The 18,680-nt window shown below is 40.1% G+C and overlaps 1 protein-coding gene across 12 annotated transcripts in view; it reads right to left on the minus strand.

Moving 5' to 3' along the window:
- Nucleotides 1-18,680, minus strand: part of ADAM22 (ADAM metallopeptidase domain 22) — a 234,458-nt gene that overhangs the window by 79,579 nt on the left and 136,199 nt on the right. For all 12 annotated transcript variants that reach the window (XM_086396267.1, XM_086396265.1, XM_086396263.1 and 9 more), the window contains exon 5: nt 7,070-7,152. In XM_086396267.1, the coding sequence (XP_086252393.1) occupies nt 7,070-7,152 (83 nt within the window). The remainder of the gene's footprint in view (nt 1-7,069; nt 7,153-18,680) is intronic.

The raw sequence follows: 18,680 nt of genomic DNA on the forward strand, positions 1-18,680 counted from the left end.
AGTCATGGATGAAATAATGTATCTCATATTGAATCACTACAAATGAGACAACATAAATTATTTACTATTTAGAAATAGCTCTCCTAAATATTTTTCAGCAATGTTTGTTCCTAAGGTAAAATCAAGATGAGAAGTAATAAAGGAACAAACAGTGAATTTATTTAACATGCTTATAAAAATCTACATATACCAAAACATACACAAACCTGACAACATTCCTACACACAGTGGGCTTTCTGTTTGTCTTTGTTTAGTCTTAAGTGAAAAATTTTCTAAAGGGAGAAGTAAATTTTACTTAGTGAAAACACCTCAGTTAGTCACTCAAATGTCCTTCAAGATCCCATTCCATCCTCTTTCAAAGGACTGCATAGGATTAGTACCTGTTGGTCTGACGGTCTTGGGTCTATTAGGGTTTCTAGAAGGCAGTAATACCTTTTCTCTGCTCTTATGATGTTATATCCACTTGGAAAATGGTGGGGGTGGTACTGGAACATGTACCGGGCAAGATGCTTAAACTGTGACTTTGGACTGAGATGTTAAGAGGAATGAGAGAGGAAGGGAAAAGCCTACAATAGACACTTGCTGTCACAAGAGTCGGCAGATGCAGTGTACTATTCCTGGCTGACAGCTGTGCTCGCCTTGAGATCAGAGATAACAATATTATTGCTGGAGGATACATCAATGTTTGTTTCCAGATTAAGAAAGCCGAGGATCTCACATATTAGGTACAGGTTCCATGTTTGTAAAAATGTCTCCTTATTCAAAGGATTTATTTAAAATTAGTAAAATAGTCTTTTAGTACAAATAGTAAGCGAACTTACTGTCTTGCTCTCAGGCATGTGACCTCCTTTCTCTGGTTATTTGTCTGATCCCTGTGTTATCTTTTTCCTGCCTCTCAAGTACCTAGTGCCAGAGCCTAACCAGAAGCACAACTTGGGCAGACTGGCCAGATTTCCCAGCCTTTCCCATTAGGTCTCATTTCTCAATTTCTTGGAAGACGTAGCAGTTGAACCCCTCTCCTGGAAGATCCCTTGAAAGCCTGTTCCAGGGCCCATTCCAACTTTTTCAGGTAATGACTCTCTGGAACCCTTAAGGGCGACCTCACTTTTCAGTGACCACTCTCAGCTTGCATTTTTCTCAGTTTTTTCTCTCATCGAAAACAACTATACATACCACATTCCATAGCACGAAGCTGGGCTAGGTTTAGCTTCCCCATTAGACTGGGAGCTCTTGGGGACAGGGCTCACGTTCTAATCTCCTTAATATTCCAAGCAGCTGGCACACAGCAGATGCTCTATAACTGTTTGTTAGATGAAAACACTCATGTTTCTAACTTGGTAACAGACAGGAAGTCTTTTAAAGATTTCAAACAAGAATTTCACAAAACTGAAGTGTGATTGGTTCCTGCCCCAAAAAAGTAGCAGAAATGAGCTGAGATGATTTAGACTAACTAGAATGCTAAACTTAGATCATGAGCTCCTTATTGCAAAATTCAGGCTTACAATGAAGAAAGTAGGAGAAACCACTAGGCTACTCAATCAAATCAAATCCTAAATCAAATTTGACCTAAATCAAATCCTTTATGATTATACAGCAGAAGGGACAAAGAGATCAAGGGATTATATCTGGGTGGCAGAATCCTTGAAGAACTATGGACGAAAGTTTGAAACATTATACAGGAAGCAGAAACCAAAACCATTCCAAAGAAAAAGGAATGAAAGAAGGCAAAGTGGTTGTCTAAGAAGGCTTTAGAAATAGCTGAGAAAAGAAGTGAAAGACAAGGTAGAAAGGGAAAGACATACCCATCTGAGTGCAGAGCTTCAGAGAATAGCAAAGAGAGATAGGAAAGCCTTCTTAAATAAACAGTGCAAAGCAATAGAGGAAAACAATACAATTGCAAAGACTAGAGGTATCTTCAAGAAAATTGGAGATACGAAGGGAATATTGCATGCAAGGATGGGCATGATAAAAGGCAGAAACAGTAAGGGCTTAACAGAAGTAGAAGATATTAAGAAGAGGTAGCAAGAATACACAGAACTGTACAAAACAGGTCTCAGTGACCTGGATAACCACAATCGCATGATCACTTACTTAGAGCCAGACATCCTGGAGTGTGAAGTCAAGTGGGCTTTACGAAGCATTACTATGAACAAAGTGAGTAGAGGGACAGAATTCCAGCTGAGCTCTTTTCAAATCTTAGAAGATGAGGCTGTTAAAGTGCTACACTCAATATGTCAGCAAATTTGGGAAAATCTGCACTGACCATAGGACTGAAAAGGTCAGTTTTCATTTCAGTCCCCAAGAAGGACAATGCTAAGCAATGCTCAAACTACCATACAATTGTGCTCATTTCACACACTGGCAAGGTTATGCCCCAAATCCTTCAAGCTAGGCTTCAGCAATGCATGAATCAAGACTTACCAGATGTACAAAATGGGTTTTGAAGCAGCAGAGGAATCAGAAATCAAATTGTCAACATTGGTTGGATCACAGAAAAAGCAAGAGAATTCCAGAAAAACATCTACTTCTGCTTCATTGATTACACTAAAGCCTCTGACTGCGTGGATCATTACAATCTGTGGAAAATTTTTAAAGAGATGAGAGTACCAGACCACCTTGCCTATCTCCTGAGAAATCTGTATGTGAGTCAAGAAGCAACAGTTAGAACCTGACATGGAACAACGAACTGGTTCAAAACTGGGTAAGAAGTATGTCAAGGCTCTGAGCTTCCCAACTGACTCTGTGGGTAAAGAATCCGCCTGCAATGCAGGAAATGGAGGCAGACACGAGTTCATTCTGGGTCAGGGAGACCCCCTGGAGGAGGGTGTGGCAATCTACTTCAATATTCTTGCTTGGAGAATCCTATGGAGAGAGAAGTCTGGTGGGCTATAAGTCCATAGGGTCGCAAAGAGCAAGACATGAGTAAAGAAATGGAACATGCACACATGCACACACACACACGTCAAGGCTATATATTGCCATTTTGCTTATTTAACTTATATGCAGAGTTCAGTACAGTTCAGTCACTCAGTCACATCCAACTTTTTGTGACCTCACGGACAGCAGCACACCAGGCTTCCCTGTCCATCACCAACACCCGGAGCTTGCTCAAATTCATGTCCATCGAGTCAGTGATGTCATCCAACCATCTCATTCTCTGTCATCCCCTTCTCCTCCTGCCTTCAGTCTTTGCCAGCATTAGGGTCTTTTCCAATGAGTTAGTTCTTCCCATCAGATGGCCAAAGTATTGGAGTTTCAACTTCAACATCAGTCCTTTCAACTAATTTTCAGGACTGATTTCCTTCAGCATGGACTGGTTGGATCTTGCAGTCCAAGGGACTCTCAAGAGTCTTCTCCAACACCACAGTTCAAAAGCATCAATTCTTAGGCACTCAGCTTTCTTTATCATCCAATTTTCACGTCCATACATGACTACTGGAAAAACCATAGCTTGACTAGATGAACCTTTGTCAGCAAAATAACGTCTCTGCTTTTTAATATGCTGTCAGGGTTGGTCATAGCTTTTCTCCCAAGGAGCAAGGGTCTTTTAATTTCATGGCTGTACTCACCATCTGCAGTGACTTTGGAGCTCAAAAAAATAAAGTCTATCACTGTTTCCATTGTTTCCCCATCTATTTGCCATGAAGTGATGGGACCAAATGCCATAATCTTCATTTTTTTTTAAATTTTATTTTTAAACTTTACATAATTGTATTAGTTTTGCCAAATATCAAAATGAATCCATCACAGGTATACATGTGCTCCCCATCCTGAACCCTCCTCCCTCCTCCCTCCCCATACCATCTCTCTGGGTCGTCCCAGTGCACTAGCCCCAAGCATCCAGTATCGTGCATTGAACCTGGACTGGCATCTCGTTTCATACATGATATTTTACATGTTTCAATGCCATTCTCCCAAATCTTCCCACCCTCTCCCTCTCCCACAGAGTCCATAAGACTGTTCCATACATCGGTGTCTCTTTTGCTGTCTCGTACAAAGGGTTATTGTTATCATCTTTCTAAATTCCATATATATGCGTTAGTATACTGTATTGGTGTTTTTCCTTCTGGCTTACTTCACTCTGTATGATAGGCTCCAGTTTCATCCACCTCATTAGAACTGATTCAAATGAATTCTTTTTAATGGCTGAGTAATACTCCATTGTGTATATGTACCACAGCTTTCTTATCCATTCATCTGCTGATGGACATCTAGGTTGCTTCCATGTCCTGGCTATTATAAACAGTGCTGCGATGAACAATGGGGTACACGTGTCTCTTTCCCTTCTGGTTTCCTCAGTGTGTATGCCCAGCAGTGGGATTGCTGGATCATAAGGCAGTTCTATTTCCAGTTTTTTAAGGAATCTCCACACTGTTCTCCATAGTGGCTGTACTAGTTTGCATTCCCACCAACAGTGTAAGAGGGTTCCCTTTCCTCCACACCCTCTCCAGCATTTATTATTTGTAGACTTTTGGATCGCAGCCATTCTGACTGGTGTGAAATGGTACCTCATAGTGGTCTTGATTTGCATTTCTCTGATAATGAGTGATGTTGAGCATCTTTTCATGTGTTTGTTAGCCATCTGTATGTATGTTGAGTTTTAAGCCAGCTTTTTCACTGTCCTCTTTCACTCTTATCAAGAGGCTCTTTAGTTCTTCTTCACTTTCTGCCATAAGGGTGGTGTCATCTGCATATCTGAGGTTATTGATATTTCTCCCCAAAATCTTGATTCCAGCTTGTCCTTTATCCATCCCAGCATTTCACATGATGTACTCCACATATAAGTCAAATAAGCAGGGTGACAATATACAGCCTTGACGTACTCCTTTCCCAATTTGGAACCAGCCTGTTGTTCCATGTCCAGTTCTAACTGCTGCTTCTTGACCTGCATACAGTTTTCTCAGGATGCAGGTGAGGTGATCCAGTATTCCCAGCCTACCTTGGAGAATTCTCTACAGTTTGTTGTGATCTATACAGTCAAAGGCTTTGGTGCAGTAGTCAGTAAAGCAGAAGTATATGCAGAGTACATCATGTGAAATGCCAGGCTGGATGAATCTTAAGCTGGAATCAAGATTTCCAAGAGAAATATCAACAACCTCAGATATGCAGGTGATACCACTCTAATGTTATCATTAAGAAAGTGAAGGGGACCTAAAGAGAATCTTGATAAGAGTAAAAAGGAGAGAGAAAAAGTTGGCTTAAAACTCAATATTCAAAAAACAATGATCATGGCATTTGGTCCCATCACTTAAAGGCAAATAGATGAGTAAAAAGTATAAGCAGCGATAGATTTTATTTTCTTGGGCTCCAAAATCACTATGGACAGTTGCCGTGCTTGCTTCTTGGAAGGAAAGCTATGACAAATCTAGACAGAGGATTAAAAAGCAAAGTCTTCACTTTGCCAACAAAAGTCTGTATAATCAAACTATAGTTTTTCCAGCAGGATGTATGGATATGAGATTTGGACCATGAAGAAGGCTGAGCACTGAAGAATTGATGCTTTCAAATTGTGGTGCTGGAAAAGACTCTTCAGAGTCCCTTGGACAGCAAGGAGATCAAACCAGTCAATCCTAAAGGAAATCTACCCTGAATATTCACTGGAAGGACTGATGCTGAAGCTGAAGCTCCAATACTTTGGCTGCAAAATGCAAAAAGTGGACTCAATGGAGAAGACTGTGATGCCAGGAAAGACTGAAAGCAAAAAGGGTAGAGAGGCTGAAGATGAGATGGTTAGATAGCATCACTGACTCAGTGGATGTGCATTGGAGCAAATTCAGGAGATACTGGAAGACAGAGGAGCCTGGTGCGATGTGGTCCATGGGATCGCAAAGAGTCAGACATGACTTAGTAAATGAACAACAACCAAATGCTGAGGGATGACAAAGTAGCTTTATAATTACTTTGCCAACAAAGGTCCTTCTAGTCAAGGCTATTGTTTTTCCAGTAGTCATGTATGGATGTGAGAGTTGGACTGTGAAGAAAGCTGAGCACCGAAGAATTGATGCTTTTGAACTGTAGTGTTGGAGAAGACTCTTGAGAGTCCCCTGGACTGCAAGGAGATCCAACCAGTCCCATTCTAAAGGAGATCAGTCCTGGGTGTTCATTGGAAGGACTGATGCTGAAGCTGAAACTCCAATACTTTGGCCACCTCATGCAAAGAGTTGACTCATTGGAAAAGACCCTGATGCTGGGAGGGATTGGCGGCAGGAGGATAAGGGGACAACAGAGGATGAGATGGCTGGATAGCATCACTGACTCAATGGACATGAGTTTGAGTGAACTCTGGGAGTTGGTGATGGACAGGGAGGCCTGGCGTGCTGTGATTCATGGGGTCACAAAGAGTCGGACATGACTGAGGGACTGAACTGGAACTGGAACTGGAAGGGGTCACATGACAAGAAAAAGACAGCCACCTGGGTATCACCATCATGGACAGGATGGAGGAAGCTGATATATTCCCATGTTAAACACCAGCAAACATACTTTGATATTGAAGGTTATGAGAAAGGAAGAAAGGCCTTGAGGAAAGATGAAGTCCATTCCATAGAAATTTCTGAAAACAAATGGACCCTCCCATGAGTTTGCTGTAGGTTAGGTGGGATTCTGGCTGAATAAAGTGCTAAAATACATGAGCTCCTGTGGTCACCCTTTATTTTTGTGTAAGGAGTCAGGAGTTCCCTGTCTTGAAATTTCTATTATTCCATACATATATAAAAATGAACATCAAGGAAGAGGAAGGACAGAATTGGTACCAAGGGGCTAAACACCCACGGAAACAGAAACCAAAGTTACTCAAACCACTCCAGTCTCCATCTGGATGAAACTAGAAAAATGTTTCAAACATCACTAAAGAAGCATGTTATAATCATTAGCGCCTCTGGCTTCTGCAACTCTAATTTAACAATCTGCTTGGTTTACAAACCACAGAGGAAAAAAAGTCCTGATCCATCACTGTTTGAAAACTATTAATAGCTCTTGACTTAAAATAGAGATTTCAACCAAAGTGCATTAAAAATAAAGTAAATCACTGGAAAAAAATGGAGGATACAAAAACTTTGGGGACACTTACTGAAGTCCATGGCACGTCGACAATGCCACAAATGAGGCAGGATTTCCTCGGATGTGGCCCTGGTAGTAACAGTGTTCTCCTCCCTGAAAGCAGAAATAGAGAATATAAACCTTTGCCATCACAAAGAGAATCAGCCACGGCATTTCGCAGTCTTCTACCCACACTGCATCTTCATGTGCAAAGGTCTGTACAATGTTTCATTATCCAGATTAGTATTATCAAACCATTTCTAACAGAATTATTCATAAGCACTCCCAGTGAGCTGACTCCAAATCAAAAGATAAGGAAATAAAAGTTGACTTAAATTTCCTTTTATGTAGATGATGATAGACAGAACAAAGAAACACATATTGAATTGCATATGTGACCCCCAGCACCAGGAAGAGTTCGGTGAGCTATTTCCCTGGTTGAGTTCCCCTGAGGGACTCAACCTTGCATGCATGCATGTTAAGTCACTTCAATCGTGTCTGACTCTTTGCAACCTTATGGACTTGTAGCCCTCCAGGCTCCTCTGTCCATGGGATTCTCCAGGCAAGAACACTGGAGTGGGTTGCCCTGGCCTCCAAGGGATCTTCCAGACACAGGGATTGAACCCGTGTCTCTTATGTTTCTTGCATTGAGAGACAGGTTCTTTATTGATAGCGCCACCTGGAAAGCTCACTCAACACTGAGTAGCAGCAAAATGATGATTTTCTCAAAATTAAGCAAAATGAATACAAATCATCTCAGAGTTACTAAATTAACAGAGGAAAATGCCCTCTTTCATAGTGTTTATATTAAAACTTGACAACTTTATGATATTCTTTTCTCCAACCAGGAATGGCTTTACTGGTAGGCAGTCCAGAGAAGGGTCTAAAATTGACAAGTTTCTTCTACCAGCAAGTCACATTAACTAAATTTCACCAAGAGACTCATTTCTTTGGATTAAGTATTCCTGGAAATACTTAATTCAGGGTAGAGCCTCTGACATCTCAAGGTGGTACCCTAGTCTTTAGACACTGGCTACTCAGGAGTGTGGTCTAGAAAACAGCACCAGCACGGGCATCAACAGAAGCATGTCAGAAATGCAGAATCCCAGGCCCCACCCCAATGGATCAGAATCGGCATTTTAACAAAGTGCACAATAGTAAAGAATCCACCTGTCAATGCAGGAGATGCAAGAGATGTGGGTTCAATCCCTGGATCAGGAAGATCCCCTGGAGAAGGAAATGGCAACCCCCTTCAGTATTCTTGCCTGGAGAATCCCATGGACAAGAGAAGCCTGGCGGGCTACAGTGCATGGAGTCACAAAAAGTCGGACACGACTGAGCAACTGAGGACACGGTGGAGCACTAGGTGATTCATATGCACAATAAAGTTTGAGAAGCACAGGTCTAAATGACCTTTCTCATTCCCCCACTAATTTCTCATTTCCTCAGAAGCTGAAAGCTTCTAGTTCAACTGGCTCACTGAGATGTGAAATAGTGACATAAGGACTAAAGGAATGAGTGGTTTAAAGGGGCAAATGTTATCTACTTCACAATCGGTCTTAAGGACTAACCCTACTTAAAATACACAGTGCTTGACAAGTGCAGAGGAGAGAACAGGAAGACATAGTAGTGGAACAACGGTGAAGATATTATCTTCACTGGAATTCTGGGGAAGGCAGCCTGTTTCTCCTCTTGAGATAATCCCAAGGATAGGGTGAAGTTCAGCTTTGCTGAGGGACAAAGAGCGGGCAGGAAGGCACACAGTGCAAGCCCTGACACCTCCAAATTCCCATGGAGTCACTGAGCACCATGAACTGAGGACTGGGGGTGGACTGCATGGAAGATAAGATAGGGAAGTGCTTCAGGTGTGGTTCTGACAGCAGATGGAACCCAGAAGGCCATAGACTTATGGGCAGAAATGAAGTCAGGCTGTGACTTCCAGGAAAGGGTTGGTTTAGATGTTAACAGCTCGAGCTATCAACTCCTTCACTTACTAGTCATACAATCTCAAGCAAATCACAGAGCCTCCCTGTGTAATCATCACATAAGGCTGTTCAGAGGAATAAAGAGCTAACATGCATTAAGGGCTTAGGATAATGCTTGGCACTTGGTACACACTCAATAAATGTTTTATACCATTATAATTACTGTGTGTCACTTATTGTCCTACTCATTTTACACACACAATCTCCCTATCCTCACATCCCTTCTACAAAGAAATATTGTCACCTCTATTTCACATAGGAGGTCACAGTCTCTGAGAGTCAAGGCTGTCTGCCTGGGAAGTTGCCAAGTCGGGGTGCAAATCTTGTGTGAATGTGTGAATGTAACATCTATGTTCTTTCCCATATACTACCCCAGTGGCTCAGATGGTAAAATGTCTTGCTTACAATGAGAGAGACCTGGGTTTGATCCCCGGGTTGGGAAGATCCTCTGGAGAAGGAAATGGCAACCCACTCCAGTACTCTTGCCTGGAAAATCTCATGGACAGAGGAGCGTGGTGGGCTACAGTCCACGGGGTCGCAAAAAGTTGGACATGACTGAGCAACTTCACTTTCACTTTCACTTATGAGTTGGACCTAGAACCTCTGAGCTATGCAGTGCAAATCTAAGCTTTTCCTAGGCTGTTTTTGTTTTTCTTGTTTGCCTTGTGTGTGTGTGTGTGTGTGTGTGTGTTTTAATTTTTGGAGTAGCCGCAGGGAAGTAAATTTAACAGATTTTAAATTCACTCTGTTGGGCGTTTGGACTGGTAAACTATCCACAAGATTAGTGGAGGAGAGGTTATTATGCTTCAAATGACCTTGATTTCCTGGACACATCTGATTGGGCTAGAAATCGAAACTTTAGCATTTGATTGTATGTGTGTGCTCAGTCATGTCCTACTCTTTGCAACTCTTTGTAGCCTTCCAGACTCCTCTGTCCATGGAATTTTCCAAGCAAGAATACTGGAGTGGGTTGCCATTTCCTCCTCCAGGGGAATCTTCCTGACCCGGGGATTGAACCTGTGTCTCCTGCATTGGCAGGGGGATTCTTTACCACTGCATCACCTGGGAAGCCAAGCATTTGATTGGCCAGATACAAAGACCAACAGTCAATGGGGTGACCTGGAAAGAGAATTCTGTCTAAAAGTATTTCTTTAAATTGGATACTGACTAAACAAACCAATGAGATCTTCTCTCACAGAGGTCTAACACTCACAGTGAAAAGTAGCTTAGAAAGATAGTAGAATCAAAGATAAATGGTAATCATAAAATTACGGTATCTGATGAGGGAACAACGGAAGTTGACAAGTCATTGTATGCAGGGAAAATATATCAGAGTTAAAGGCATATAAAACATGTTTTATAAATTACTAGTTTTCTTTAAAATGCCAACTTTGGAAACATGTTATATTAAATCATAAAAAAGGACAAAGAATTTATGTTTTGAAACAATCCTTCATTATACTGGGGCTAAACAGATGAGTAGATAATAGAAAAAAATCTTTCACTAAATTTCTGGTTCTGAAAAATAGGAGTCAATCCAAAACCAGCAGATGATCATGATCCATCTGCACAAAAACCTAACAAATGAAGTGAAGAGCTCAATATGGTTGAATCATTATCAAATATTTCCATGACACTTCAAGAAAAGCATAAACATCAGGGGGGCTCTCTTCCATTTAGACTATTATCATTCAAATCTTGAGGCTCTCAACCAGCATTATCTGTAATTTTCCAAATAACAGTGGAAATTAATTTTTGTGTTGCAATTTTTTTCAGGAATTATTTGCCATAAATCAATAATTATTTCAACTTAGAACTAAAATAGTTTTCTTTTTCCTTTAATATGCCTGGAAATATTTCTTAGTCCAGAATAGAGGCCTTAATATTTAAAGCCTTCTGTAATTTATATAAATCTATTGTTAAATTATTAAAATAAATAAATAAATTTAATAGATTTTTGCTTTTAAATAAGTATTGTTATACACTGTTTATAAAATAATAAATACTTATTGCAGAAATCCTAAGTATTCAGGAGTACATGACAAAGAGTAAAAGTATCCCCTTCCTACACACTGTCCAGGCTGCAATTGCCACCTAAAAGGTAAATACTTTTACCTTTTTTGTGTGCCACAGATTTTGTGTACCACATCAGGAATCATCTATGGATATTTAAGGAATTGTACATATACATAAATAAACATATGTTCTTTCAGTGTACATATAGTTTACCCACACTGTTCTGCCACTTGATTTTTTTTTCTTAAGGTAACCTTGACATCAACCTCATTCTTTCAATGATGGCAGAATATTCCATCACAGGCGTGAACGATAATTCATTTAAACAAACCTGTACAACTGGATGGTTAGGTTACTGCAACAAACATCTTTTCATATATTTTTTGGTGCACTCCTGTCAGTGTGTATGTAGACTAGACTACCAGATGTGGCCTGGAAGGTCAAAGAATATGTGCATTTAAAATTTTAGTGGATATTTTAAAGGAGAAATATAACTGTATTCCATTATACATATCTGTTTTAAAAATTGATTTGCATTTTAAAATAATAAAATGCAGTTTATTAAAAATTATATATTTCAATAGAGACTAACACTTAAGCCAACTTACTCAAATCTTACCAATAATAAGGGTTCTCCATATCTTCAATGACTTTCTTGAGGAAACAGATGCTTTATGGAAGTAGGTCTTATAGAAATAATAACCAAAGACAGATGTTGTAAGAAAAGAAAAAAGCCAGCACATCCCAAGAGACTTCAGTTCTTTATTCAACTGCCAGTCATGGTTTTATTCCTTACTATCTCTTTTGTTCCAGTAATCCATTGTCCTTGAAACTTTCCTCATACTACTTGATTTAATAACACAGTCATAATAGTACAGATGTTTATTTTTAGATAATTAGATAGTTGTAGCTAAAAAATTATCTACCTCTATAAAAATGAACTACATATTAGTTCACATGTCATATCGGTTTTTATTTCCTGGGGGAAAAAAGCTTATTGCAAATTTAATTCTAGGGAAGTCAAAAATAATCATTTATTTGAAAAATTCAAAGACAAACCACATTTTTATTAAGCAGACAGAAAGATCTCAAAAGAAAAGTAGAATTTACTATAAATAGGATGAGATGATAATGCATGAAAGTTACTCAGCCTGGGTTATAAAACTATGAAAACTCAGTAAGGAAAACCAATTCTAGTACAGCCACAAGGCCATGGTCATTTGCTCTCAATCCAGATCCTCATAGGAAATTATACCTTTATCAGCTCCAAGATGGACTACAGTCACCTTTTCCAAAAAGTCTTCTCAGATTCCCTCCTCCTCATAAAATGAAACTTTCTTGTGCTTCATCCAGCCTGGCATTTCACATGATGTCCTCTGCATATAAGTTAAATAAGCAAGGTGACAATATGCAGCCCTGAGGTATGAAGCTGCATGAAGCACAAACTGGAATCAAGAGTGCCAGGAGAAACATCAATAATCTCAGATACGCAGATGATGTTACCCTTATGGCAGAAAGGGAGAAAGAACTAAAGAGCCTGTTTATGAAAGTGAAAGAGGAAAGTGAAAATGCTGGCTTAAAACTCAATATTCAAAAAACAAAGATAATGATATCTGTCCCATCACTTCATGGCAAATAGATGAGGAAACAATGAAACAGTGACAGACTTTATTTTCTTGGGCTCCAAAATCACCGCAGATGGTGAGTGCAGTCATGAAATTAAAAGAAGCTTGCTCCTTGGAAGAAAAGCTATGACCAACCTAGACAGCATATTAAAAAGTAGAGACATTACTTTTCTGACAAAGCTCCATCTAGTCAAAGCTATGATTTTTCCAGTAGTCATGTATGAATGTGAGAGTTGGACTATAAAGAAAGCTGAGCACCAAAGAATTGATGCCTTTGAACTGTAGTGTTGGAGAAGACTCTTGAGAGTCCCCTGGACTGCAAGGAGATCAAACCAGCCACTGTTTCCCCATCTATTTGCCATGAAGTGATGGGACTGGATGCCATGATCTTAGTTTTCTGAACGTTGAGTTTTAAGCCAACTTTTTCATTCTCCTCTCTCACTTTCATCAAGAGGCTCTTTAGTTCTTTGTCACTTTCTGCCACACGGGTGGTGTCATCTGCGTATCTGAGGTTATTGATATTTCTCCCAGCAATCTTGATTCCAGCTTGTGCTTCCTCTAGCCCAGCATTTCTCATGATGTACTCTGCATATAAGTTAAATAAGTGGGGTGACAATATACGGCCTTGACGTACTCCATTTCCTATTTGGAACCAGTCTGCTGTGCTATGCCCAGTTTTAACTGTTGCTTCCTGACCTGCATACAGATTTCTCAAGAGGCAGGTCTGGTGGTCTGGTATGCCCAGACCATCCCCAGGCAGAAGATAGCAGAAAGATTGAGATGGTTCGAATCATCATCTGAAGAATGAAAGTATCAGCCATATCCTGGGCCTTCTGCTTGGTAATAAATGTACTATTTCATGATGACTGATGAATGTGAAAAAACGTAGATCGAAAGTGAGCCTTCTCACCCATGTATGTTTGATGCAGAGTCAAGTCTCCTTATGTTGGTGGTTCTTAAAGAGTCGTGTCCAGCCCCAAAGCATCAGCTTGTTAGAAATGCAGATTGTCAAGCCTCTCCCCAGACATACTCAACTGGAGGCTGTAGAAGCTCTCAGGTGACTTCCACGCAGTCTAAAATTTGAAAACAACTGCTTTTCACTACATCTGCCTCTGCATTCTAAAACTCCTCACTTATTGAGCTGTCTGAAATCTTACACTAGTTCCTGAGCAGATTCTATTATAACTGAAGCATTAAGAATATAAACAGCCATAGCTCTTCTCTATTTCTTCTCTTGTTATCCCCAAACAGCTGGTTTTATCAGAAACAAAATGGAGTGGGGAAGGAGAAACAAGAATACGTGAGAATTTTACCATGTACAGACAGGAAGAGCAAAGCTACTTTTTGTAGGTGCTGGTAAGATGGTACCATACAGGATGCTCTGACCAGGACTAAAAGGGACGGAGCAATCAACACCCCATTAGCCTGGAACTAAGGGGTCTCCCAGGATGCAGGTCATTCAGTGCAGTATCCATGAAAGTCACAGGCAAATCAGTATGAGTTTAGTCACTCTAAAAGGGACAGGTTAGTGCGGACACTTCCAGACCGAAACACCAGCCTGTTACCCTTGTGATCCTGCTGTCCTCCCTGAGTCACAGCTCTCTCTCCCCCTTGGTGGGCACCAGGTCCAGGACCGGCTTCTGCCTTGCAGATCAGACATCCTCCTGCATAAGTGAGATCCTTGCTCACACTAGAAGTTCACCACCCTGGGCTCACATTAGTGTCACATTACTGGCACAAGGGAAGTTTTTTATAAAAGTTCAAACCTTACTCCATGCCATTTATATCAAGACCTCTAGGGAAGAAACCTGAGCATTTTTTTTTTTTTAACTGCCCAGATGACTCCAACATGCTGCCTTAGGCTGAGAAGCTATGCTCTAGCCTATTCCACTTTGCAGGAACTGAAGACCTGCCCCTGAACTCGACTGCCCTAAATTTCTCCCAGGCATGTGCACTGACCAGACCTTTGTTTGAGGCTGCGAGGCTGGAACCTGTTTCACCAGGTGCTGGTTTACAATAGCCTCTTCCCAATTTCCCCCTGATTGGCATTGACATGATGAACCTGCCCTCCCCTCAACCTTGCCTCTCCCTCTCAATAGTGAGAAATGACATTTTAAAGTCAGGAAAATCCCGAGTCTCCCTGGGGTCATTAGGATCAAGGAAATTCCTAGAAAAGCTAAGTTTTACTTTGGAGAGGATCCAGCAACTTATCCTGATTAAAATGTATAACCTGGGATTATATAGACTCAGACTGGCTTCATAAAAGGGACATAGGTTAAACATCTGTTCAGTTACACAATGTAAGGATATCTGATTCCAAAGGTTCCCTAAGGGAATCAGAGAGAAAAACAATCTCATTTCATTTTACAGTAAATTAAAATTAAATAACGCTAACACACGGTTGATAATCCATGGATCTACACTATTGCATGCCAAAATCTTTACCAGTTCATGCCAAAACAAGAAAAAAGGACAATTCAATTTTTCATAAAGTTAGAAGTAATTTTCATATGACTGTCCTTTGTTCTGAGATTTGCTCTTGTCTTCTCTTTGATTATAAAGATTATCCATTTTAATTTTAATAGCCTTTTTATTTTGAAATAATTTTAGATTCACAGAAAAGTTCCAAAAGTTCTTGCATATCTATCACTCGATTTCTCCTATTGTTATCACCTTACATCACCTGAGAACATTTGTCAAAAACTGAAAGACTGACATGGTATGTTACTGATTATGAGGTTCTGAACATTTATATTTCACTAGAGTTTCCATTAATTTCTTCTTTCTGTTTCAGGACCCAGTCCAGGTTACCATATTGCATTAGTTGTTATATACATTCTCTTTGAACTGGTAGCAATGGTAAATATGATTTAGGTATTCTGAAGGCACTGTTTCCATATATAGCAAAATAAAAAGATTGGCAACCCTATACTGATCTAAAATTTGTTTTGTTAGTATGTGTGTACTCAGTCATGTCTGACTCTTTTCAGCCCTATGGACTGTAGCTCACCAGGCTCCTCTGTCCATGGAGTTTTCCAGGCAAGAATACTGGAGTGGGTTGCCATTTCCTACTCCAGGGGATGTTCCCAGCTCAGGGATTGAATGTGCATCTCTTGCATCTTCTGCTTTGGCAGGTGGGGTGTATTCTTTACCACTGAGCCACCTGGGAAATAGAAGTCCAGGATCAAGAGTATGAATGAATACTTCCTAGACTCTACTCTCACTGTAGATTTCAAAATATTTTTTTTTTCTAAACTACCCTTATATGTCCTGTGCTGGGCTCAGTCGCTCAGTCATTTCGACTCTTGGCAACCCCATGGACTGTAGCCCGCCAGGTTCCTCTGTCCACGGGGATTCTCCAGGCAAGAATAAAGGAGTGGGTTGCCATGCCCTCTTCCAAGGGATCTTTCCAACCCAGGGATCGAACCCATGTCTCCTACATTGCAGGCAGGTTGTTTACTGTCTGAGCCACCAGGAAAGCCCAAGAATACTTGAATGGGTAGCCTATCCCTTCTCCAGAGGAACACCCTTATACAAACAGGGTTAATTTAAATGACTAAAACAAAATTTTTAATATAATCCATGGAAATAATTTTCGAAAGGTTACTCAATAACACTTTGCTATAATATTAATAATAATCTAGGACTCCTCATTGCCCAAGATTGTTCTGGACAATCCTTTCAAGGATGTTTGCATAGTGGAAAGCCTTTGAAGACAGAGAGATGTCTCCCTCTAGAGCAAAGAGCAAGCATGTTTACTTCCTATGATAAAAGATTCAGGTTTTTCAAGTTCAGAATTTCTCTAGTAACACAACACACTGTGTGCGCAGGTGTCACCTGGCCCTTTTCCTCTGTCACCCTCTAGGGATCGAGGCTCAAGATACAAGTATAAGAAAATGTTGATGTTCTGGCTACTTCTATTGCCACGAGTAACAAAGTTCTTTGTCTCTGACCCAGGGTCTCTTGTCTTCTGCCAGCATAGATGAAACTGCAACAGCCTAACTTGTTGATTTGTAAGGAGGATAAAATCTCAGACCCTCACAGTTGCTGAAACTTGGATTTCCATTTTCCCCTGAAAATTAGGAGGTTTGTTAACAAGGCGCCTCCGATCCCACATTCCTGTTTTCCCATAGGATACAAATTAGCTGCAAACGAATAAGACACACATTGTCCATCTTATTATAGCTGGCCTGTCTCTCATTTATGCCACTGGTTGGTATCTTTGGACATTTATGTTTGCCATTCCATTCCAGGGTACAAGTGTTTGAGCTGTATCCAAATTATCAGCTCATTCCAACATCTAAAGCTAAATGATCCTTAAAAAATTTCTGCACTGCTTTAATACTCATTGATAAGCACTTGCAGATTAAGCATCAAACAAAAAACATTTTAAAAAAATAAAAGGAGACAAATCCAGCTAACAGAAAACAGAATAATTTTATTTAAAAGATGTATGTACCAATGGCTGATTCATGTTGATGTATGGCAGAAATCAACACAATATTGTAAAGCAATTATCCTTCAGTTAAAAATAAAGTGTTTAAAAAAACATGTATGCCTGTGGCGGATTCATTTTGATATTTGGCAAAACTAGTGCAATTATGTAAAGTTTAAAAAAAAAAAAAAAGAAAACGAAAAAAATAAATAAATAAAAAACAAACAAACAAACAAAAAAAAACATGCATGGTTCCTGCTGAAGAGGAAAGATACATAAGAATATTGTTGCAGCAAACATTCTTAAATATTGTAGCAAAAGTTTCTGCAAGAAAGGAGAAAAGAGAGAACTAGAAAGCCACTGGATATTTTAATAAATAAAAGTGGTAAAGCAAAGAGCTTCTTATTGGAAAATGGTGAACACCACAGAAAATAGGGACCATAGAGTTCTCGAGTTAAAAAAAAAATTACAGACCCAGTGAGTTTAAAATATATTTTTATTGTTGTGCAGGAATATTTCCTTATACTGTTTTCCCTTGGGTAATGTTAGCTGTTGAAAACAAAACATGAAAACAGGGATAGGTTCCCAGGAATTAAAGCCCCCAAGTATCCTAACTAAACAATTGTTAAAGTCTTTTGAGATACAAGCTATTTTTCAAAGTTAAAGACTTGCTCCCTCTCCTCTCATATGTAGGCTCAGGCACTTACAGCACATGCTCCAATTGTTTTTACATTAAGACCTCCATAACAAATTAGCAAAACCTGGGTGGCTTAAAACAAAAACACTTCATTCTCTCACAGAACTGCAGATGAGAATCTGAAATCAAGGTATTGGCAGAGCCATACTCTCTAGAGAAAAATCCTTCCTTACTTCCTAAATTCCAATGGTTGCCAACAAGTTCCCAGTGTTCCTTGGCTTGGAGCTGCATCCTCTAGTCTCTGCCACCATGTTCACATGGCATTCTTCCTGTGTCTCTATGTCTAAACTTCCCTCTTATACAGATACCAGTCATGGATTAGGGTTCTCCTCTTAACTTGATCACATCTGAAAAGACCCTGTTTGCAAAAAAGATTACATTCACAGGTACCAGGGGATATGACTTTTTGCGGGGACATTATTCAACACAGTACAAATTCTCATCTCCTTTCAAGTAACCATGTGAATTTGTTTATTCATGATCCAGAGATGTTGCTTCTAAGAAGCTTGGCTCAGTGAAATAAAATGCAAGTGTCTACAGCAGCCCTCATCTAAAAAGATTAACCCATATCTTAATTACCTGTAGCCAGACATTCTACTTTCCCATAGCTTCACTGAACAATACTCATCACCTTTTTACACAAATATACAGTAAACATGGTAATTCAGCTGGTAAAGAATCCGCCTATGATGCAGGAGACCCTGGTTTGATTCCTGGGTCAGGAAGATCCCCTGGAGAAGAGATGGGCTACCCACTCCTGTATTCTTGGGCCTCCCTGATGGCTCAGACAGTAAAGAATCTGCCAGCAATGAGGGGAGACTCGAGTTCGATCCCTGGGTTGGGAAGATCCCCTGGAGGAGGACATGGCAAACCCACTCCAGTAT

Source organism: Bos grunniens, chromosome 4 (genome assembly GCF_055505025.1).
Source record: "Bos grunniens cultivar Pamir isolate PY7600 chromosome 4, Bosgru_T2T1.0, whole genome shotgun sequence".
Classification (NCBI taxonomy): domain Eukaryota; kingdom Metazoa; phylum Chordata; class Mammalia; order Artiodactyla; family Bovidae; genus Bos; species Bos grunniens.